Below are 22,903 nucleotides of genomic sequence, written 5' to 3' on the forward strand. Positions count from 1 at the left end.
ATTGGCCTGGGATACAGAGGACACAGGTTTGAAACCCGAAGGTTGCCAGCTAGAGCGCTGGCTTGTTCGGCTTGAGCGCTGGCTCGTTTGGCTTGAGTGCGGGCTCATCCGGCTTGAGCACGAGGTTGCCAGCTTGAGTGTCGAATCACAGACATGACCCCAAGGTCACTGGCTTGAGCAAGGGGTCACTGGCTTGGCTGGAGCCTCCTCCCCCCCCAGGTCAAGGCACATATGAGAAAGCAATCAGTGAACAACTAAGGAGCTGCAACAAAGAACTGATGCTTCTCATCTCTCCCTTTCTGTCTGTCTGTCCCTATCTATCCCTCTCTGTGTCTCTCTCACTAAAAATAAAAAATAAAAGAATGAGCTGCCATACACTCCAGCAATTCCACTTACAGGTATTTATCTACGAAAAACAAAAACACAGCCTGACCAGGCGGTGACGCAGTGGATAGAGCGTCAGACTGGGATGCAGAAGACCCAGGTTTGAGACCCCGAGGTCGCCAGCTTGAACGTGGGCTCATCTGGTTTGAGCAAAAATTCACCAGCTTGGACCCAAGGTCGCTGGCTCAAGCAAGGGGTTACTCGGTCTGCTGAAGGCCCACGGTCAAGGCACATATGAGAAAGCAATTAATGAACAACTAAGGTGTCGCAATGCACAACGAAAAACTAATGATTGATGCTTCTCATCTCTCCGTTCCTGTCTGTCTGTCCCTGTCTATCCCTCACTCTGACTCTCTGTCTCTGTAAAAAAATAAAATAAAATAAAAAAACAAAACACTAATTCAAATATATACATGCATTTGAATTAGATAACGCTGTTACTGCAGCATTATCTACAACAGCCAGGGTATGGAAGCAACCTGAGTTTCCACCAACAGATGAATGGATAAAGAAGTGGCCTGTGTGTGTGTGTGTGGGGGGTATATTTAAGTGGTATATATATATATATATATATATATATATATATATATATATATATATATATTTATAGATACGAATGCAATCTTGCTATTGACAACATGGATGGACCTTAGTGGCATTATGCTAAGTGAAATAAGTCAAACAGAAAAAGACAAGTACCATATGATCTTATATTTATGTGGAATCTAAAAAACAAACTAAGTGACTAAACAAACAAAACAGAAACAGACCCACAGTTATTGGGAACAAGTTGACCGTTGCAAAGCAGAGGGGGTTGGGATGAGAACAAAAAAACGAATAAAAAATATTTTAATCAGTAGTAAAATTCTTTTGACAGACTTTAAAAAGAAGTGAAAAAGAATTTAAGAACAGAAAGAGCACCTGGCTGACTGGCTCAGTGGCAGAGTGTCAGCCCAGCGTGTAGAAGTCCTGGGTTTGATTCCCGGTCAGGGTACACAGGAGAAACACCCATCTGCTTTTCTGTTCCTCCCCCTCCTCCTCCTTCTCTCATTCTCTCTTTCTATCTCCAACCTCTTCTGCAGCCATAGCTCAACTGACCGTGGCCTTGCCTCAGGTCCTAAAGTAGTTTGGTTGCTGAGCAACAGAGCATAAGCCCCAGACAGGGGTTGGTGGGTGGATCCTGGTCTGGGCACATGTAGGAGTCTGTCTCTCTGCCTCTCTGCCTCACTTAATAAAAAAAGTAAAAAATAAAATAACAGAAAGAAAAAACTTTGGAAAACAATTAAGCCACTTTTTGCATAACTTATAAAACCTAAATCAAATGGATCATTTCTAAGGAAATTTACCAAACTGATCTCAGAGATAGAAAGTTTATACAGACCAGTATCTACACAGAAACAGAGAATTATCAAAGAACTACTCTTCAAAAAATATATCTAGACCCAGATGATTTCACAAAGGAATTCTACCAAAATCTTTAAAGACCAGGGAACGCTGATGCTACTTGAACTATCCCAGATAAAGAAACTGAGAAAACTTTCTAATTCTACGAAACAATAGGCCCAGCCTGCACAACATCTCCTCAGGTGAGATTCCCCAACAGAGCACCTCTCAGGTTTCTTCTGTACACACTTCAGGAGAACACACATACTGCTCACAAAAATTAGGGGATGTTCTATCATTTCATATTCATTTTGAAATATCCACTAATTTTTGTGAGCAGTGTATTTCTCTTTACAATGTTGTCAGAGGTTTTCTTGGCTGATATTATATAAAAAAAGGTAGGACCTGGCCAGTTGGCTCAGTGGTGGAGTGTTGGCCTGGCGTGCAGAAGTCCCGGGTTCGATTCCTGGCCAGGGCACACAGGAGAGGCGCCCATCTGCTTCTCCACCCCTTCCCCTCTCCTTCCTCTCTGTCTCTCTCTTCCCCTCCCGCAGCCGAGGCTCCATTGGAGCAAAGATGGCCCGGGCGCTGGGGATGGCTCCTTGGCCTCCGCCCCAGGCGCTGGAGTGGCTCTGGTCGCAACAGAGCGACACCCCGGAGGAGCAGAGCATCGCCCCCCTGGTGGGCAGAGCGTTGCCCCCTGGTGGGCGTGCCGGGTGGATCCCAGTCGGGCGCATGTGGGAGTCTGTCTGACTGTCTCTCCCCGTTTCCAGCTTCAGAAAAATACCAAAAAAAAAAAAAAAAAAAAAAAGGTATACATCACCCAAACTCCACACAACTTTAACAAAAATTTTTGAGAAAGAGTCTCAGGCAAAATTCTAAATCCAATCGGTAAATTATCAGAATCTTGTGTGGATGTTTTTGAAAAGTGTAGTAAGTTTCAATAAAGGAGGTGTTCAAAGATACTGCTCGTTCATAATTATTTTAACTGTGGTGATCAGGAAACAATGTGTTAAGCATTTCAGGTCCTAATGTGACACTTTTTTACTTTTCAGTGTTTTAACTATGCTTTAGTTATATTTTAAGAAATTGGTTGAAGACTTAGAATACAACCAATTGTAATGTAATATAATTTATAGTACATTATGTTTCTCATTTAAAATTATGGGAACTTGAACTCACATTATATTTGATTTTCAGAAATGGATTTGTAAAGTTAAGCAAGAGATAACCATATAGCATTAATATCCAAACCTATTCAAGTATCATAGGTTTGGATATTACTACTATATCCAAACCTATGATACTTGAATGTAATAAAGAAAGCTACAGAACTCACCTCTCTTTAAAGTATCAATCCAAAATCCTACACAAAACATTGGCAAACAGAATCCAACATCACATTAAAAAATAGATATGATAACCAAGTGAGGTTTATTTATTTATTTTTTTAATTTTATTTATTTATTTATTTATTTATTTATTTATTCATTTTAGGGGGGGAGAGAGAGAGGAAGAGAGAGAGAAGGGAGAGAGAAGTGGGAGGAACAGGAAGCATCAACTCCCATATGTGCCTTGACCAGGCAAGCCAGGGTTTTGAACCGGCAACCTCAGTGTTTCCAGGTTGACGCTTTATCCACTGCACCACCACAGGTCAGGCCCAAGTGAGGTTTATTTTAAGACTGCAAAGACAGTTCAATATCAGAAAATTTACTACTATAAACCCACATCTATGGGTGATCTCTATGGATGATGAAAGTCCTTCAGAAAATTCAACAACTATTCCAGATAAATATATTTACTGAAAAAGGAACTAATAGATACTGGCTGCAACATAATTCTCCACATACACACATACCTCTCAAGCCAAAACCAGTATCTTACCTGGTATAAGCGAAAACAAAGCAGGGTGCCCACGAACTCCACTGTTATCTGAGAGTGTACTAGCTACTGCAATCAGGCAAAAAACAAACAAACAAAAAACAATGAGAAGCATAAGACTAGGAAAGAAATAGGATAGTTACAGAAGTTTTGATAATATACTTAGAAAAAACAAGAGAATCAGTGCTAAAACTAATAAACAATTTGAGGAGTAAGAAAAGTAATAGAATAAAAAATTAATACACAAAACTCAGTAGCCTAGATTTCTGCTTCTAAAAGTAGTAACAGGGACCAGATTAACCCTTCCATCATTAACAAATAACAAAAACTAAACAAAAGGAATCCTAGACATTAAGAAAATGAAAGAATAAGTCACATACAGGGACAAAATATTTGCAAGCCACATATCTAATAAAGAACTTATATCCAAAATATACAAATATATCTTAAAACTCAACAACCAGAAAACAATCCAATTAAATAGTTGGCAAAAATGTTGATTCCCAGAATACAATAAAATTAAAAATCAATAATAGAAAGACAACTGGAAAATCCCCAAATAGGTAGAGACTGCACAACACACTTCTAAATAACACATGGGTCTAAAGAAGTCTCAAGAGAAATTTTTAAGTATTTTTAACTAAATAAAAATTAAAACACAACTTGTCAAGTTTTGTTAATGCCACGAAAGCAATGCTTCAAGGAAAATGTATATAGCTCTGGATGCATATTTTGGGAGAAAAAGGATCTAAAATCAATAATCTAAGCTGCCATCTTAGGAAACCAGAAAAAAAAAAGCAAGTTACATTGAAAGTGAGCAAAAGAAAAAAATAATAATTAGAACAGAAATCAAGACAATTTGAGATAGAGAATCAATAGACAAATTTGATAAAACTAAAAACTGGTTCTTGAAAAAGATCAGTAAAATTGATAAGCCTCTAAATTAGGCCAACTAAAAAAATACAGGGAAAACACAAATGACTAATATCAGAAAAGAATCAACAAAAAAGACTCCTGACACTAATAAAGAATTTTAGCACGGTTGCACGATACACAGTTAATATACAAAATTCAATTGTTTTCCGATATACTAACAAGGAGCAAGTGGAATCTGAAATCCAGAACATAATACCATTTGTATTCGTACCCCAAAGATGAAATATCTAGGCATAAGTCTATTGAAATATGTAACACATCTCCACAAGGAACACTACACAATTCTGATGAATAAAATAATAAATCTCAACAAACGCAGATATAGTCCATATTCATGTACAGGAAGACTCAATACTGTCAGGATGTCAGTTCTTTACAATTTGTTTTATAGACTCAATGCAATCACAAAAATCCCAGCAAGTTATTTTATGCATATTAACAAACTGATTCTAAAGTTCACAGGGAAGCAAAAGACTCAAGAGAGTCGACAATTCAATAATGAAAAAAGAGGACTGCTGCTACTCAACTTCAAGTCTTACAATAAAGTCACTGCAATCAAGAGGGTATGTTATTGCTGAAAGAATACACAAATACATAGAGCAATAAACTGAAGAGAGAGCCCAGAAACAGACCCACAACTACAGTCAACTAATCTCTGACAAAGGAGCAAATGCCATACACTGGAACAAAGACAGTCTCTTCAACAACTGGAAATCCACATGCAACAATGCGAATCTAGAAAGAATTTACACTCTTAACAAATATAAATTCAAAACGGCTCATAGGCCGCAATGTGAAATGCAAAACCATTAAACTCCTGGAACAAAACCCAGATGACTTTGGGCATAGCAATCCCTTTTAGACAGAACACACTAAAGATATATAACCCACAAAATAAATAATGAATAAGCAGGGCTTTGTTAAAATTCACAACTTCTGCCTGCAGAAGACAATGATGCCAAGAGAACGGTAAGTCACAGACAGGGAGAAAATATGTGCAATAGGCACATCCGATACAAAATTGTTATCCAAAATATGTAAAGAATCTTACAACTCAACAATCTTAAAACAATCTAACTAAAAAATAAGCCAAAAACCTTAACAGACACCTCAACTAACAAGATATACACGTAGCAAATAAGCATATGTAAAATTATCCACATCATACGTCATCAAGGAAATGCATTTTTTAAAAATTTGACCTCACCACACACCTATCAGAATGGCCAGAATCTGGAACGCTGTAACAACAAATGCTGCTGTCTCACACACTGCTGGTGGAAATGCAAAACGGTATTGCATGGCCCTGGCCGGTTGGCTCAGCGGTAGAGCGTTGGCCTGGCGTGCGGGGGACCCGGGTTCGATTCCCGGCCAGGGCACATAGGAGAAGCGCCCATTTGCTTCTCCACCCCCCCTCCTTCCTCTCTGTCTCTCTCTTCCCCTCCCGCAGCCAAGGCTCCATTGGAGCAAAGATGGCCCGGGCGCTGGGGATGGCTCCTTGGCCTCTGCCCCAGGCGCTAGAGTGGCTCTGGTCACGGCAGAGCGATGCCCCGGAGGGGCAGAGCATCGCCCCCTGGTGGGCAGAGCATCGCCCCTGGTGGGCGTGCTGGGTGGATCCTGGTCGGGCGCATGCGGGAGTCTGTCTGACTGTCTCTTCCCACTTCAGAAAAATACAAAAAAAAAACAAACGGTATTGCCAGGTTGGTGGTTCTTACAAAATTACACATACTCTAGCCACATGCTCCCGCCATAGCTTTCCTTGGTACTTACCCAAAGGAATTGAAAATTTATGTCTACATAAAAACCTGTACACATATTATAGCAGCTTTATTCATAATTGCCAAAATTAGGAAGTAGCCAAGATGTTGTCCAGTAGGCAAATGGGTAAAGAAAGCTGTGGTACATCCAGACAATGGAATATTATTCAGTGCTAAAAAGAGATGAGCTGTCAAAACATAAAGGAACCTTACACACACACACACACAACTAAGTGAGAAAAGCTAGTCTGACAAGGGTATACACTATGTGACTCCAACTCTGTGATGTTCTGGAAAAGACAAAACTATGGAGACAGAAAAAAAGATTAGTGTTGCCAGGGATGGGGAAGAAAGGCCACACCTGGACACCTGCTAACAAAAGCCAGGAAGGGGGGGGGGTGCTGGGTTCACCCTCAAGCAAATTCAGAGAATCAGAGCAGGGGCTGATTTCTGGAAGTCTGAGAAGACAGTCACACCCATGGGGGTAAAACAGCAAGGAAGCAAGAGGGAGGGAAGGCAAGGCAGGCACAGCCAGCCACCTCCCCTTGTTATACCTGGGATGGAACACTGATCCACAGGCCTCAGGTAAGAGCACCTGAGCAAGAGAGAACAGGCAGACACGCTTCTGTGTGTGGACGTCTGCAAACACAGGCAGACGTGTGACAGCGACTGGTCTGCTTAAGACCAAAACCTTCATCTGGCATTCAGGTCTGTTCTGCTTCTTTGGTCTCTCCCCTCTTCGCTCGGCACATTTTCTCTACCTTCAGTGCTCATAAAACGGCCATGCACCTTCCGCCTAATGTGAGGGGCCTGTGTTTGTCACCTGCAGGTCTCTCCCTGCTCAATGGAGTGACTTGCTCACCTGGGAGCCTCAGTACCTGCACAGTCGGTCCTGGCCGCTCAATGAGGACATCCTCCTCCACACCCATGAGCTCCCTACCCAGTCATGTCTGTGGCCACGGTCCTCAGCAGCTTTTGTGCAGTCATGACCACGTGGGGGTCTACTCTCCTGAAGAGACTGTAAGCCCCATCAGAGCAACTGCTCCCCCTCCCTCCTGCTGCATGCCCAGCAATCTAACACTGTGCCTGGCACTGACCTGGGAACTCGCAGGTACTTTTGGAAGACAGGAGGACAGAGGTTAAGTGATGTGCAATAGCAACAGTGTTCCTTTAGGGCACTGGGAAGCAAAGGGGCATCAAAGCACAGATGCTGACAGCAAACAACTTTCTATGCAGCTGAGGAAACAATTCACAGAAGCAGTTCTGTCCCCAAGCAGCTGCCGTGGAGCAGGAGAGAAAAGGGAGAGCAGACTGGACCTGTGCAAGGTGGGCCCCGCCCCGCCAGTACCAGGAGATACTCACTGGGAACAACTGTGGTCTCCCCGGGAGGGCCACTCAGGGTCACTGGGATATGCACAGGAACACTTGGGTCTGAGGGCTGACTGCCCATCCGAGTGACATTCCGCTGATTATCTGCATCTTCTGGCTGTTCTTCCACCTTCTGTACACAGGTGCTGGGCAACGCATGCACAGGGCCCAGGCCCATTGTCCCGCTGGCCTCCGGGTCGCACTGCGGCTCCCTGCAACCAAGAATGCACAGCACAGTCTGATGGAGCCCAGCACCAAACTGCTAATCAGTCTGCAAAACCCAGCTCCTTAAACACCTATCCAGATCAAATAAATCCCTGACCACCTCCTCTGCTACTCTGGGACTTAACACAGTTTTTTATCACTCTGTACAACTCTACGTTTTTAGATCTAAAACATACTGGTAGATGGGCTGTGCCACCTGTCTCTTCATGGCACAAAACCAGGCATAGCTGGTATCACAACGTGTAAAATGGAACTGTCTGTAAAATGAAGAAACCTGGAGGATATTTCTCCAAGTCAGCCTAACCTGGGCTACCAAGGACTAAAGGCCCAACACAGAGCTCCATGGCAGGTCTGATCCTACACGGTAGCCTCTGCCGGCATGATTGGTTCTGGCTGGTTTGTAGCCAGTAGGCAAGCATGGAGACTGCTGGCCTGACCCTCCCGGCTCTCAGTGTCAGAGCCAGACACTGTCCCAGCCAGGGAGCAGACTGAGCTGGCCTGGGGGGAGATGCTGCCATAGCGACATAGCCTGAACCCTCACTTTTGACAGCCTCCTCAGGCCTCCCACAGGCTCTCCTGACTCCTTCCTCTACAGTGTTCCCCAATTTCCTTTTCTCCATGAGTACTCTGTTCTTCCCAAGGCAACACGGCCCAAACCCATACCAACAATTTCCCTCTAAGCCCTCTGGGAGCCTTACAATATTGATTGGCTTTCACTAAGTATACCTTCCCCACCCTGCAGGCTCAACTAATTTACAGTCACCTCAACCAAGCAAGATGGTCACCAACCAGGGAGGGTAGAGACAGAGGGCTTCAGGTGTGAACAAAGAAGACCCTGTATCATCACACCTGCCCCTACCCGAACCAGCCATATCCTTCCACCCCGCGCTCACTCACTGGGGCTGGTGGTTCCTCGGCTCCTTCTCCTTGTCCCTGTCCTCAGCCTCGACCCCCTTCTCCGGGGCGCCCTTCTCCGCATCCTCGTGCGTGGGCGGTGCCTTGTGCCTGGTCCGGTGCCTCCGCGCGGGCTCCTCCCCGCTCTCCACCTCCCTGGGGCCCGCCCGGGGGCCACCGCGGTGCCGCGCTCGCCTCTCACTCCTGGCCCCGGGCGCAGTGCCCTCCTTGCCCGGGTCCGGAGCATGCCGGTGGGCACGGTGGCGCCGGGGCTCCCGCTCGGCTGCCTCCTCCGGGGAGCCCCTCCGGTGGTGGCGCCGGCCGCACTCGGGACCAGGGCCGCGGCCGCGTTCGCTCCGGGCCTCCCGGGTTCCCGCGGTCTCCTTGCTGCGACTGCGGTGCGGTCGTGACCGCTCCTCCTGGGCCGCCAGTTCCCCGCCCTCCGCCTTCGGGGCGTCTGCCCGGTCCTGCTCCCCCGCCGGTGCTGGGGCTGGTGCCGGGGCCTTGTCCTTGTCGCGGTGCCGGTGGTGCCTGCGCGGTGGGTCTGGGCCCTCTGCAGACTCCGCACCCTCGGGCCGGGCCTTGCCCGCCGCCGGCGCTCGTGCACTTTCCCGGCCCGGCTCCACCACGAGTGGCCGGTCCAGGTGCGTCTTCATGTCCGGCCGCAGGTGGCGAGTGGTGGCGTAGCGCAGCCGTTCCTCGGGGTCCAGCTCACTGTACAGGGCCTCGCAGCTGGCCCGCAGGTTCTGCAGCCGCAGCTGGCTGGCCCGCTGCTCCCACACGGAGCGGGCCTTGGCTGAGTTCTGCTGCCTGCTGTGGGGAGATGGGAGGTGAGCGCCCCCTGCACGCCCCCCACCTCTCTGCCTCATAGGGGAAGCCACAGATGACACACAGCGATGGAAGGATGGCGAAGTGGGCACAGGGAGCAGGGTAGGCCCGAGGAATGCTAGATCCCTGGAGACCCCTGACAATGAATGCAAGTAGGACACATGGGGGCATCCAGGGTAACAGAATATACCCTGTGGTTGGATCAGCAGATCCTGCAGGCCATGGGTACACCCACCTAGAGCAGAGGGCTCAAGGCCACTCCTGAGCAGGCAGACATGGCTTGAGACTAAGAGGTGCAAGACAGTGGGAATGACAGGCACCAGCATGAGGATGGTAGACAGGCTTCCAGCACAGGTGGGCTATTGGCCAGGAAGACCAAAATGGGGGGTGAGGGGACAGTTTCCATATAGGCATGACTGAGGGACAAGCAGGAGACTAGAGCCCCTGCAACACAGAGAGCAGAGCTGCCCCAAGGCGGGAACTCTCCACTCTCCACTGGAGAAGGAGTCGGAGAGCATAGCAGATAGAACAGCCCAGGGAGTGAGGGCCTGGGGCAGCTGGCCCTCTCAGGAGCAGACAGGGCGCCAGGGCTGTCCCTGAGGTGGTCAGCTCCACCAGGGTGACTGCCACTCAGCTCAATGACCGTTTGCTCACAGGAGATACTACTTCCTGTGGTCACCAATGCCCTGCTCTCTCCTAGCTCCATGGAGAGCACCTCCCTCCCCAGGGACAGAGTCAGAACCGGCCCCTGGGCCCTCTAGCGCCAGGAGTGGCATGTGGTCCAGGTTCAGCCCTCACTGTACAGGCTACCAAAGGCCAAGACCCATTCCAAGCTCATTCACAGTCATATGTGGGGTTCCACAGCCCCGGATATACAGGAAAACCTTTGCATTCTGGGCTCTTTGCTAAGTAACAACCCCAAGGTGTGTGATCCTAGCCCCACTTTGGCCAAGCAGACCTCCTCTGAGGTCTCACCCTTCCTCCCCTGGAGGTCATCGTACCCACTGTGAAGGTGCACTAACAACGTGAGAACAATGACTACAGTGATGTCCGTGTCATTCAGTAACCCACACTGTGCTGTGGGCTCTGGTGCCCTCCTCACCCAAACCTCACCACTACCTCAGAGAGCAGGAGCTGACCCCACTTCATAGATGAGGACACAGCCTTGAGGACGTAACTTACAAGGGTCCCACAGCGAGTCACTGACGGAGCCAGGACGGGATGCATGCAAGGGCCAAAAGGATACGAGATCTAAAGATGGGAGGCCTCAGCCCAACCCCAACCCCAACCCAATGACAGCACACCTAGCCCACAGCCTGAGGGGCCCCAGGATAGCCCAGCTATCAGGCTCAGGGCCCTGGGTCACTGATACCACGGTGACCTGCAAAGAGAGGTGGCAGCTGGCCTGAGCAAAGTGGTGGGTGATGAGCCCTACCTTTTGAGGGTGAAGTCCAGGCCCCAGTATAGGAAACAAATCCAGGGCAGAGAAGACAATGTCTGCCCCTTACCAGAGGCCAGACAAGGGAGGCAGGGCAATGTCAGTCTCAGAGGGTAAACGGTGGCCTCTTTGGCCATCTGCTGACTCACACCTTCATCTGCTACCCCAAGCCCTGACCTGCCTCCAGCAACACGTGAAAAGCCATGCTGCCCTGCTCTCGGAGTCACCTTGCAACACACTCACTTCTCTTGACTTAAACCTAGAGCCTCAAGGGACTTGCCTCCACCTAGGGTGGCACCAGAACACAGGGCCCAACCCTGAACAATGCTGACCATGCAAAGTCAATGGCAGCCATGCAGGGCATGCCCTAGGCATAGGATCTGTGAGGGGGCCAGTCACTTTAGGTCCCCCATTCTGTCCAGCACCCCATGATGGGCCTGGAATCGTAGCCACTTGGTCAGCAGGGTGGTGGCCCGTTCAGTTGTAGCCACAGTCCTGAGACTCTGTTCTTCATCAGAACAGACAAGCAATAAAGTGGACCATGGCTCCTGATGGACTGACTGTGCCCTCCACCTCTATGGCCTGTGCCCCCCCCCCACCCCCCAGGAACCAGCTCAAGGTCACAGAGAGTTGTACTGACTGTGGACTGAACTAGAAGGTGCCGTGGGGCTGGTGAGCTCTCCTCATAGCTACCTGGGAAGCAAGGTCCACTGTGCTCCACCTGGCTCTGCTCCTGCCAGTCTCTCTCGAGGCCCCATGCCACCCACATTGTCTGCAGCACCTGCCCGGCAGCCAAGCCACTGGCTTCTCTTCCCTTCTGGAGTCTGAGTCAGCAGCCCACACCAACGCTGGCCTCTCTGTACCTCTGCACCAAGTTCATAGGCAGCACCAAGAATGTGAGAGCAAGGGCAGGCCACTTCTGTTCTACAGGGCCATGTGGCTGGTGACTCAAATCCAGGTAAAGTCCATACTGGAAAGGGTTCTTTAGGGAGTCACACGAGGAGTCCTGCCCTCCCTTGCAGGCACAGCCCGACCCAGGTGCTGTGCCTATCTCTGTGCTATAACCTGCTTTGCAGTTTCTGAGAAAGCCAGTCACTCATAGCTGCTGAGACCATGCAGACATAAATCCCCATCTCACTCAACCTGTGAATCTGTCATTCCAGATCCAGCTTTCTTACCCCGTGAGAGACATTAGAGCCCCAGCGGCCAGAAGGTCCAAGTGTCTGTAGGTGGATAGAACCCAGCCTGCTGCTGGTTACGTAGAAAACAGAGGGCTCAGGGTCAGTAGGGTCTCCTACCATCACCACTAGGATTCAGAGTGGGCACCCAGCCACCTCTGTCTAAGTGGCCTCACTATACCAAGCCAGTCAAGAGATCTCTCACCTGCAGGGTCTAACCTCACCCTATGGACAAAGCTCCGGGGTCAAGCCTCCCCGGCCCCCTTCCCACTTAAACTGGTGTCACCCCTAGGTTTCTATGGCTCTGCCTTGGGCTCTGGCTGGTCTTGTGTAAACCTCACAATGGGAAGCAGCTCTGCTCTAGCTAGAACAAAAACTGTGTAAGGATCAAAGATACATCCCCTCCCAAGTAAGGAGGGAACGGGGGCAGGAGGATCATGAATGTCCCCAGTGAGTACTGACAGACACTCTACTTCATGGGGACCACAAGGAGACCTGAGACCCCAAAGTAATGGCACACGGACAGACAGCAGACAGAAGGACAGAGACCAGGAGGAAGAGGAGGGGGAGCTGAGCTCAGAGTCTGATGCCCATAAGCAGGACTTGGGGACGTCAGGAAGCTTGTCCACCGTCCCCAAGCAGGCTGCAGGAGGCCTGCCTGGAGCTGCCTCTGAAGCAAATGACTGGAGGTGGGAAGCAGAGTTAGGAGTGGGGGAAGGTGCTTGCGTGTAGTCATCATGAAGCCAAGGTGGGTATTGTAGCATAGCGACTCACGGTGAGTTTACGCTGGAGACAGATGAGCTGCGAGATACAGTACCTCGAGTTTGCTTTACAAAACTGCACATGCAAAAAACAAAACAAAACAAAAGTGAGAAAACCAGGGAGAGCTCTAAAAGACACGTGCACACATGTGAGCCGTGTCAGGTCAGCGTGCAGGCTGCGGTGTACATCTAGGCAGGAGGCCAGAGACACTTCCGTCAGAATGGTCACCGGCTGCGACCTCGGGGTAAAAGAGAAGTTGAGAAAGAGCAAGCATCCAGGAGAAAAGTGAGCTAAAGTGAACACAGCAAAACCCACATTGGCTAGAGACAAGAGTATTATCATGAGGACTACTTGATGCAGAATGACACACCTGCCCCTAGAAGGACAGAGCTGGCACCAGTTGTCCCTCAATTCCAAGCAGGCTCCCCGTCGGCACCCATGGCAGGGCTGCAATGCCTGTCCTTCAGACGGAGCAGAGCGCGGACACAGGCCTGTGAGTTTCTCCTGCTGCCCAGCCTCTTGCTCTGCCCCTGCACACCACAGTCCCTAGCCTCAGCTCTAAGCCACCAGAACCCTTCCCAGGGGCAAAGAGGGGACCTACTCAACCCACCTTCCCTTGGGTATGACTCCAACCATTTCCAAGTGACTTTCTAGAAGCTTTTCCAAAACCAAGAGAGAGAAACCAACCATCTCCTTACAACCATTTCCCCTCAAGGTAGCTTCCCCAGGGGAGGACCAGGTGGGTTCCCAATTTCTTCTTAAGGATGAATCTATAGACATTTGTGAGGCATTCAAAGCAACTCACCTACCTACAAGCCCTAGGTGCAAACAGGTGTGTGTGTGTGCAAGAAAGTGTGCACATCAGTGTGTGACTGTGTGTGTACATTTGTAAATGAGTAGGTGTAAGGGTGTGAATGAGTGCTGTATGTGTGGGGAAGATGTGAATGGGTGTATGAGTAAGTGTGAGTGTGTCTGGGAGGTGAATGCAAATATAAATAACTGTGAACGTGTGTGTGAACATGAGTGTACGCAACACCATACAGAAATCCAGTGATGACGATGACAGCAGAGCGAACCAGGAAGACCCCATCAACCTTACCGCCCTTCCTTCTCAGCAGTCTGAAAGTGACCATCTCCTGATGTCAAAGACACTCACCACCCCAGCCAACCTCGAAAGGACACAGGGGTCCTCATGAGGTGAGATCCCAGCACAGGGCCTCTGCCCCATTGGTGTCAGGCTGCACAGAGCACTGACGGGAGCCTCTCAAGCAGCAGCGACACTCATGGTCCCCTCAGCATCCAAGTCACAGAAAGTATCTCAACCAGTCTTCCCATTTCACGGACCACACAGCACTGCTGTGAAAGCAGAGTCCGGGCAAAGGCCACTGGGGTGTTAGTTCTCACCCACTCATCAGCTCACCACAGAAATGACCGGGGGGGGGGGGGGGAGCAGGCACTGCTCATCCAACCAGCATGACTCACCAGGAGAACAGGAAACATGGGGAAGGGGCAGACGACAGACACCAGGAGCTCCGAGCAAAGAGCCACAGGGCCCTCAGACCCAGTGCCCTCACACATCCAGGGGCAGGCCTTGTCCAGTGCACAGTCTCCGATGATTAGACTGACTGTGCATCCAACAAAGGTGAGCTGATAACATTCCACAGAGGACCAAGACCTAGATTTGCACCCAGCAGAGCCTGCAGGATCCACACGGGAAACACAAAGACCAACGCCTGGACACACCCACGCTGGCTGTGACGTGGGTGGTGGGTGAGCTAACCCTGGGCGCAGAACCCCAGGACGCCTGGACACACCCACGCTGGCTGTGACGTGAGTGAGCTAACCCTGGGCGCAGAGCCCCAGGGAGCCAGGAAAGCAGCACTGCGGCAGCGATCAGGCCAACAGCTAGTGCCATGGGCACCCCGGCCAGGGGGCCTGTCTGCAGCCGTGTTACTGCACAGTGGTGTTCCCAGAAGGGAACAGAGGAAGGAGAGCATTCACGCCTCCTGTTTTGGTGGCGTGACATGCTCCCCATGGTTGTGCTGAGGAGCCCAGCAACCTCCTCTCTGAGGTCTCATCCCAGATGGGGATGACCCTGCCATATACCCCCAAGGAGCAGGCAGCCCTGGCAGGTAGCAGGGCCATGGGGCAATGCACTCACCTCCAGAAACAACTGGAGAAGGCCCATGTGAACAGGTGCAGGCTCAGCACTGCCCCTCTGCAGCAGACCTCCAGCCGCTGACAGAGCTCAGGGGAAGGAGTCATAAAGGGAAGTCTGCTGGGTCACAGCACCCTCCTCAAGCAAGCCCACAAACAAGCAGACCGAGCAACTGAACAGGCCAGACAACCAAACAGCCTAACAGTCGCATCCCCCGCAGCCGTCTGAGGGCTGCTGTGTCCTGCCTGGCTCCGTGCCTGGGCTCCAGGGGCCTGTGACCTCCTCTAACTTCTCCACCAGAGGCCAGCACACTGTGCTTGGTTCAGAAACAGGCACACTGCAAACACTTTCCTAGAAAACAGGCCATTGCCTTGGTGACTGCCATGCAAGAATGGGGCTATGATGCTCACTCACACACACATGCACACCCACTCACACGTGGACATGTACACACACAACCAGATACATGCATAGTCTCAGACTCCCAGAAGATTCCCTCATGCCAGCACACACACTCAAGAGCATAGGTTGCAGGCTGTTCCTGGTGCTGTGACCACAATGCTCAGAGAGTAGGAGGCTGACCACAGGGCTTGGGCCCAGGCATCAGCTGGGAAGTAGGAGGTGTGATGGGTGGTCATGGGGCTGAACTCAGCCTGACCACGGAGAGCTCCCAATAGCACAGAAACCACCTCTGTGCTCTTATGGTCACCTTGGGACCAGGCTACGGGCTGAACTTGCCCATCTCCTTCTAGTCCTCCCTTCTCTGGGCTGACCTACCCCAGACCACTGCAACCTTTGGTCCTGGGCTGCACATTCTGTCTCAACTCTAAAGTCCAAATGTTCTGCAGCACGCCCAGAGGCTCAGCTGAACTGTGCAATGACCTGGGTCTCCCCATGGATGCCTGGGTCACACCTTCACCTTTACTCATCACGGAGGCTTCCCCTTGACATCTGGCCCAATAACTGAGATATTTTACCAAAAACTGAGATATTTTTGGTAATACATGAAGTCTTCTGAAGTACTACTGAGAACCTTTCGGTTCACAAAACACATTTCTGAAAACCTGTGCATAACGTAGATGACTCCTAACCCCAACTCATGATGGGCTTTGCTCAGGGAAGGACCCTCGAGCCATCCAATACCACCAAGGAGCAAATGTCGGCAGTTCAGCCAACCCACCCACAACATGAGGGCTGCACCCTGCCACGTCCTGCTCCTGCTCACACTGGAGGAAGCTGTGGAGGCACTCCCTCATGACAACTTTGCTCCCAGGCTCCTGCAGGAGACACGAAACGTGTTTGAACAAGCTCCAGCCAAGACAAGGAGCTTGTGAGGAAGCCTCCGGAAGAGGCCCCAGCCGTGGACTCTGTAGTGGCCCCACTGCCACCCCACAACCCACTCCAGAGAGCCTTACGCAGCAATGGAGACATTTGTGGCTGACATGGGGCTGACTTCAGCCACTTCCTTAGCCTTTTGCAGAGCAAGCTTCTGATTGGCTGCTTCTTCCATCTCCTCTTCATCCTGTGAGCAGACAGAAACATGTGGCCACCCTCAGAGTGCTGCATGCACCTCTGTCCACATGCTGGGACCCAAGTCCTTCCTGCTGTTTGAACCTGGGCCAGGCAGCACAACCTGTCCACACCCCAGCACTGAGCCCCCATTCCACACAGGGTTCCGGTGGCTGTCAGGGGTCCCCAGTCTATGCCTGCTGCTCAAGGTCACAGTCTCCAGGTTTCCTGCCTCAGCAGCCCCCTGCATGTGTTATCTCCCAGAGTGCCCACAAACTGACCTCTCCATACCTATGTGTGCACTAACCCCACTCTAACCCCACTCCTAAGCTCCAGCCCCAGGGACCCAGCTGCTGCATGGACGTGTGTGTGTGTGTGTATGTCACAGCATGTTAAGCTCACTCTGTCAAAAAGCAAACCCAATCCTCCCTTCGTGTGCACTAACCCCACTCTAACCCCACTCCTAAGCTCCAGCCCCAGGGACCCAGCTGCTGCATGGACGGTGTGTGTGTGTGTGTGTGTGTGTGTGTGTGTGTGTGTGTGTCACAGCATGTTAAGCTCACTCTGTCAAAAAGCAAACCCAATCCTCCCTTCGTCCCACCTGCCCCCAGGAACCCCCGCCACACTTGAACAAAACCAGCCTCTGTCCCACAGCTATGAGGACAGGGGCCTGGTTCCACACCTGAGCCTGCAACCTGGCCCAGCACTGCCCATAGGAATCGTCACCAAGAGTATATCTAGCAAAGGCACCTCACAGCCTTTCAGCTTTTCCACCTGTCCACCTGTCCCCGGCTGTGACTGTGAAAGTCCCTCTTTGTTGCCCCTACAGCTGGACAGCCATTAGCAGGGCCTGGCCCCATGCTCCCTTCCACACTGAGGTCCTGGAGAGGACCCCCGGGCTCTCTGCCACTGTGGGCCGAAATGTGCTCATGTGTGTACACCTGTGCAGACATGCTGCCCTGCCTCTGGCCTCCATGGGAAGGGGGTGGACGTGTGGACAGACCTCTGGCCCTGACCCCACGTCACTGGGCAAAACCCACACGCCCTGCTCCTGGGGTTTTGATACGCAGCTTAGGCTAAGCCCACAGCCCGAGCTCCACCGGCCAACTAGCTGCTCACTTTCCCCCAACCCCAACCCCAACCCTAGGCCCACCTGGCTCCCCTGGGAGCTGGTATTCCCAACATGTCCCAAAACATCCTTGAATCTGCTCTTAGGGTCACAACAATGGCAAAAAAACTAAGTCCCCTGTTCACTGCCTGCAGAATTCCACCAGAGAGATAAGACCTTCTTTTCTTTTTTATTAAGTGAGAGTCAGGAAGGCAGAGACAGACTCCTGCATGTGCCCCAACTGACCAGGATCCACCCAGCAAGCCCCCTACCGGGGGATGCTCTGCCCATCTGGGGCCACTGATCCATTGCTCGGCAACCAAGCTATTCAGCGCCCAAGGCAAAGGCCAAGGAGCCATCCTCAGTGCCCAGGGCCAACTTGCTCGAACCGTTCGAGCCATGGCTGCAGGAGGGGGAGAGAGAAAGAGAAGAGGGGGGGGACAGGGGGGGAGAAACAGATGGTCACTTCTCCCATGTGCCCTAACCAGGAATCGAACCTGGAACTTCTACATGCTGGGCCGACACTAAGACCTTCAAACCCAGGCTGCAGAAGGGAGACAAAACTAGGCTCCCATGGAACCCATCTAGGTCCTTCCTCAGCTCTGGACTCCACTGTGCGGTGAGGACATCACCAGGACAGTGTTCTGCAAACAGACTCAACCTGCACTTATTTCCACATTGGAAAATAAGTGACTGTATTTGTGGGAATGTAAAGAAAGGAGAGTCAAATCTCTTCCTTTGGAGCCAGCCTGACACAGACAGGCCTCCACCAGCCTGACTCCCAAAGAAAGGGAACCCCGGAGTCAGGGCGGCTGGTTCACGGGGCAGGGCCCAAAACACCGCTTCCTCCGGTGTTCTCACCCACAGCAGCACCTGAAGGACTTGGGTGCACCCCTGCCCCAGGAGAGACCACAAATGCTGCTGGGCACCTCCAGGCCATGTAGTCCCAAAAACTGCTGACACCAAGAAGTGTTCTGTGGGGGCATGGGCCCTCCAAACCAGGGACTTGGGCCATTCTCCAACTACTCTTGAAAGTGAGGCTCAGTCCTAGCCCCTCCTGACAACAGAAATGGGGAGGCCTGAGGACACCCTGAGCCTGCCTTCCTCAGCTCAACCCCAGGATGGAGGTGGCACGGAAAGGGCCGAGATGTGCTGGACGACAGTGGACTAGACTGGGTCAGACGTGCACAGCGTCTGCAACACAGACAGCACTTCCTCCCCGCAGCCGGACTCGGCGGCAGCATCCTCTCTGCATGGGTCTCCAGGGCTGGCTCACTAAGCACAAGACGAGACTGACACAGCAGGCAGCCCAGCAACGCTGCGGGGCTGTGAGGGCGAAGGTGGCCAGGCAGGGGCGCTGCTGGGGCTGTGAGGGTGAAGGTGGCCAGGCAGGGGCGCTGCTGGGCTGTGAGGGTGAAGGTGGCCAGGCAGGGGCGCTGCTGGGGCTGTGAGGGCGAAGGTGGCCAGGCAGGGGCGCTGCTGGGGCTGTGAGGGTGAAGGTGGCCAGGCAGGGGCGCTGCTGGGCTGTGAGGGTGAAGGTGGCCAGGCAGGGGGCTGTGTCTTCTGCAGGGAATCCACAGGGGAGGCGTGTAGAACCACATCCCCAGCAAGCTCGGGGATGGGGAGTGTAGATGGCGCCCGGTGGGGAGTCTCACTGTAATAGGGCAGAGGCTGTCCTGCTGCGGCAGACACACTGAGAAGATGGCAACAGCTGCTCCTTCAGGCCCAGAGTCTGAAGACAGCACTGTTTCGAGCTCAATCATCCACACCTGAGATCTGTCATGGGGTGTCCTTGCCACCCAGGGACAAGCACAGGGGACCCCTCTGGCCCTTTAGGGTTCAGAGCTGAATATTCCTTAGTACCCACCTAGAGGTCCCTGTCCCCTCACATGACCATGCTGACCTTGTGACGCATCACAAGGCCCTGCTCCTGAGGCCAGTGCAGCTGGCCCCGACATCTCAGGGCCCTATCTGGGCTGCACTTCCTTCCCCCACCCTGTTCCTGCCCTTCTGACCATTGTTCCCAGGTGGCTTCTCTGAGAGCTGACTTGTGGCCCTTGTGGTCACCTAGCTTCCTGACATGGTGGTTCCTCATGCTTCAAGTGACAGCCTAATCTGCCTATCCACATTCTTCAGAAGACTCCTTGGCAGTGGTCACACGGGTTCTTAACCCATAACCTGACCCTCCTTATGGCTCTCTGGCCTTATCCGGAGTGACACAGGCCAGCCTCCAACCCCCTTCTGCACCTGGTCTGCAGGTGGCATCCTTCCCTACATACCTTGGTCAGCTCCTGGGCATTGGCAAGATTGTCCACAGCAATGGCCAGGAAAACATTCAGCAAGGTGTCTGGTTGGCTCCAGATAAGGAAGAGAAATCTTGTCTCCCCCATAGTCCCACATGACCATACCATGGCATCCCCCATGGAAAATAGGGCCCCCAACTCCCGAGACCCCTGGGCAACCTGCAGCCTCCTTCCCTTGGCATCCACATACCCCTCTAAGCCCTTGCCCTATTGTACCCAGACACAGCCCAGAACATGGCCTCGGCTCAACCTCGTACCACTTCCCCTAATGCCCACGTGGACGCCTTCCCTCAGCCCAGCTTTACAGGGCTGACCTTTCAGGTCCCAAGCTCAGAAGCCGTGTTGGATTAATTTGCCCTCGCCTCCTAGGAAGGCCCATGAACTCCTTCCTTCTGCTCCCCCACACCCTTGTTTTCTGGCCAGCATGAGAAGCCTCCCAACAAACACTCTCTGCTGTTGGGGTGCACAGGGACTCCCTCACCTCTGGATCCTGCAAGCAGAGACCGGATAAGACAGACCACAGATATGCAAACCCACCCATGACTAGCACCTCTGGGCCCCAGATCCCAGGTCAGGCCCAGAGACACCTACTTGTATTTTCTCTCTTTCCTCACTTCAAGGTGCCAGCCTTCTCAAGTAGCAGGGACATCCAAGCTGTGCTGATGGCCAGCGCCTTGTGCCCAACACCAGCCCTCTACCTTGACCCTCATCCACTGAGTACCCCAGGGACACAGGACAAGGTACTACTGACTATCCTTTCAGAGATGAGAGTGCAAAGGCCACAGAGAGGAAGGAGCTTGCCCAGGGTCCATCATAAGGGGCCCGATGGCCTGGTGCAGGCACAGCCTGCCCTGTGAACCACTCCAGGAACAGACCTCACAGGCCACTGAATTGAGTCACTGAGATTTCCTGCCACTGCAGCTGCCTCTTCTCACAAGCTCATCTCAGCACCAAGCAGCAGCTCTGTCTTCTCCTGCGCCCATTGGGGCAGCACCCCAGTCCTCTGTGCTGTGCCTGGCAAGGTTCCTGGCAAGCCTCCAGATCCTCTGTGATCACCTAAGTCACCTCATTCCTGCGCACTGCCGACACTTGGGCGGGCAATCCTGTCACAGATGACAAGCAACAGCCTGGCCTCTGCCCACCTGCTGCCAGTAGCACCTTCCCCTCACTAATGACATCCACACTGCCAATGTCCTCTGGAGACAAAGTCACATCAGTTAGGACCCTGTGTTCCACGTAATTTGAGTCTTTTCACCACAGGCCTAGGGGCTCACAGGCTGCCTCCCCACCCCTACCCTGGGTTGCAAACATCTTCCCAGGGGCTCTGGGCCAGTGCAGTTAGCAGCAGTTAGCTCTGTATGAAGCCAGCAATGACAATGACCCTTGTTGTTCAAGCCCCTACTCGTGTCTCAGGGGCACTGCCTCATGGGCAAGCCTGCTCAAAACAGGACACTGAGGACAGTCTGCCACTGCCCTGCACTAACCACAGCCATGGGCACCCTCAGAGGCCTTCCCCAGGGAACAGGACTAAGGCTGTACTCCACAGGCCCAGAAGAACAAACAGGTGCAGGAACAACTCCAACTGGACAGAATGGGAGCCCTGATGTCCAACATGCCTAGCCAGCACGTGCAGGATCAGAATTGCAGTGATCAATTCCAGGCCATTGCTTTGTCCGAAGCCCAACCTTGCAGAAGGATACAATTTCCAAACAGGGTCAGGACAATGAAGTAAAAGGACGAGAACATGCCTTTGCTGACTCCACCTTGCGACTCGATCCCGTGATACATCACTGCATTCCAGTCCTCTCCTGTCAGGATCTGTGGAGAGCAAGCACCACAAGGCAGACCTGCAGGGCCACCTCCACACAGGTGCATACACACCATCCTGCCACACATGTGCACATACCACCCCCACATGCACACTCATGCATACACCCCGCCCTGCAACATGCACATATCCTCATGTACACACACACTCATACACACCTGGGCCCCCACATGCATACACACACTCATGCATACACACCGTCCCTACCACATACATGCCATTTACCACACGCACACATACACAAGATTTTAGATGGTGCACCCAGAGGAAAAGATGGCCCAGGGCCTTCCAGAAGAACATGGCGGCTAACTGGGTCGGGTCTTAAAAAATGAATATGCTCTAGGTTTTCAGCCAAACATGGGGAAGGGAGTTCCAAGCAGGAGAAAAAGGTAAGTAGAGGCAAGGAGAGGATCTTGGCTATGAGTGAGAAATGAAGCTGGGCTGGGCAGCTGCTAGGTCATTGCCTCACAGTCAAGGACTCTTGAGGCTCCAGGAGGGGACCCACCTGCTCAGGCCAGGCAGAAGCTGCAGGGCCTTGGACCCTCCACTGCCTTGCCACCTCAGCCAGTGGGTTGAGGCTGTGAGAGTGACTAATACCATCCTCACCCCATCAGGAAACATTTCCCTCTTCTACTTGTATTTTTAGAAAAGTACAAGAGGATAAAATATGACGGTCATGTGTCCACCACTGAGAAGGAAAGTTGTTCACATTTCATCATATTTGCATCAGGTCCCATGGCTCATGCATCTGGTGAGAACCCACGTCTGGAGTTCAACTCCACACGAGTGTCTATAAAAACACATGACACCACTGTGCTCTTTCCGTTCCACTCGCCATTTCCATCCAGTGTTGTATCTTCCAAAATTACCCATGTCGACTGACCCCTACAAATCCACTTACTGATGTACACCAGTACTCACGACCCTCCTAATCGTGTACCTGCTCCCACCTGGCAGACACCG

General features: G+C 51.7%; 1 protein-coding gene across 4 annotated transcripts in view; it reads right to left on the reverse strand.

The window, feature by feature from the left end:
• Window positions 1-22,903, reverse strand: part of CACNA1B (calcium voltage-gated channel subunit alpha1 B) — a 171,399-nt gene that overhangs the window by 76,805 nt on the left and 71,691 nt on the right. For 2 of the 4 annotated variants that reach the window (XM_066366548.1, XM_066366547.1), the window contains exons 16-21: window positions 21,813-21,930; window positions 20,089-20,156; window positions 16,608-16,714; window positions 13,047-13,109; window positions 8,832-9,641; window positions 7,704-7,921 (exon numbers count right to left, since the gene is read on the reverse strand). In XM_066366548.1, the coding sequence (XP_066222645.1) occupies window positions 7,704-7,921; window positions 8,832-9,641; window positions 13,047-13,109; window positions 16,608-16,714; window positions 20,089-20,156; window positions 21,813-21,930 (1,384 nt within the window). The remainder of the gene's footprint in view (window positions 1-7,703; window positions 7,922-8,831; window positions 9,642-13,046; window positions 13,110-16,607; window positions 16,715-20,088; window positions 20,157-21,812; window positions 21,931-22,903) is intronic. The other 2 variants (XM_066366550.1, XM_066366549.1) reach the window with 1 other exon arrangement.

The sequence above is a fragment of the Saccopteryx leptura genome, chromosome 2 (genome assembly GCF_036850995.1).
Source record: "Saccopteryx leptura isolate mSacLep1 chromosome 2, mSacLep1_pri_phased_curated, whole genome shotgun sequence".
NCBI lineage: Eukaryota > Metazoa > Chordata > Mammalia > Chiroptera > Emballonuridae > Saccopteryx > Saccopteryx leptura.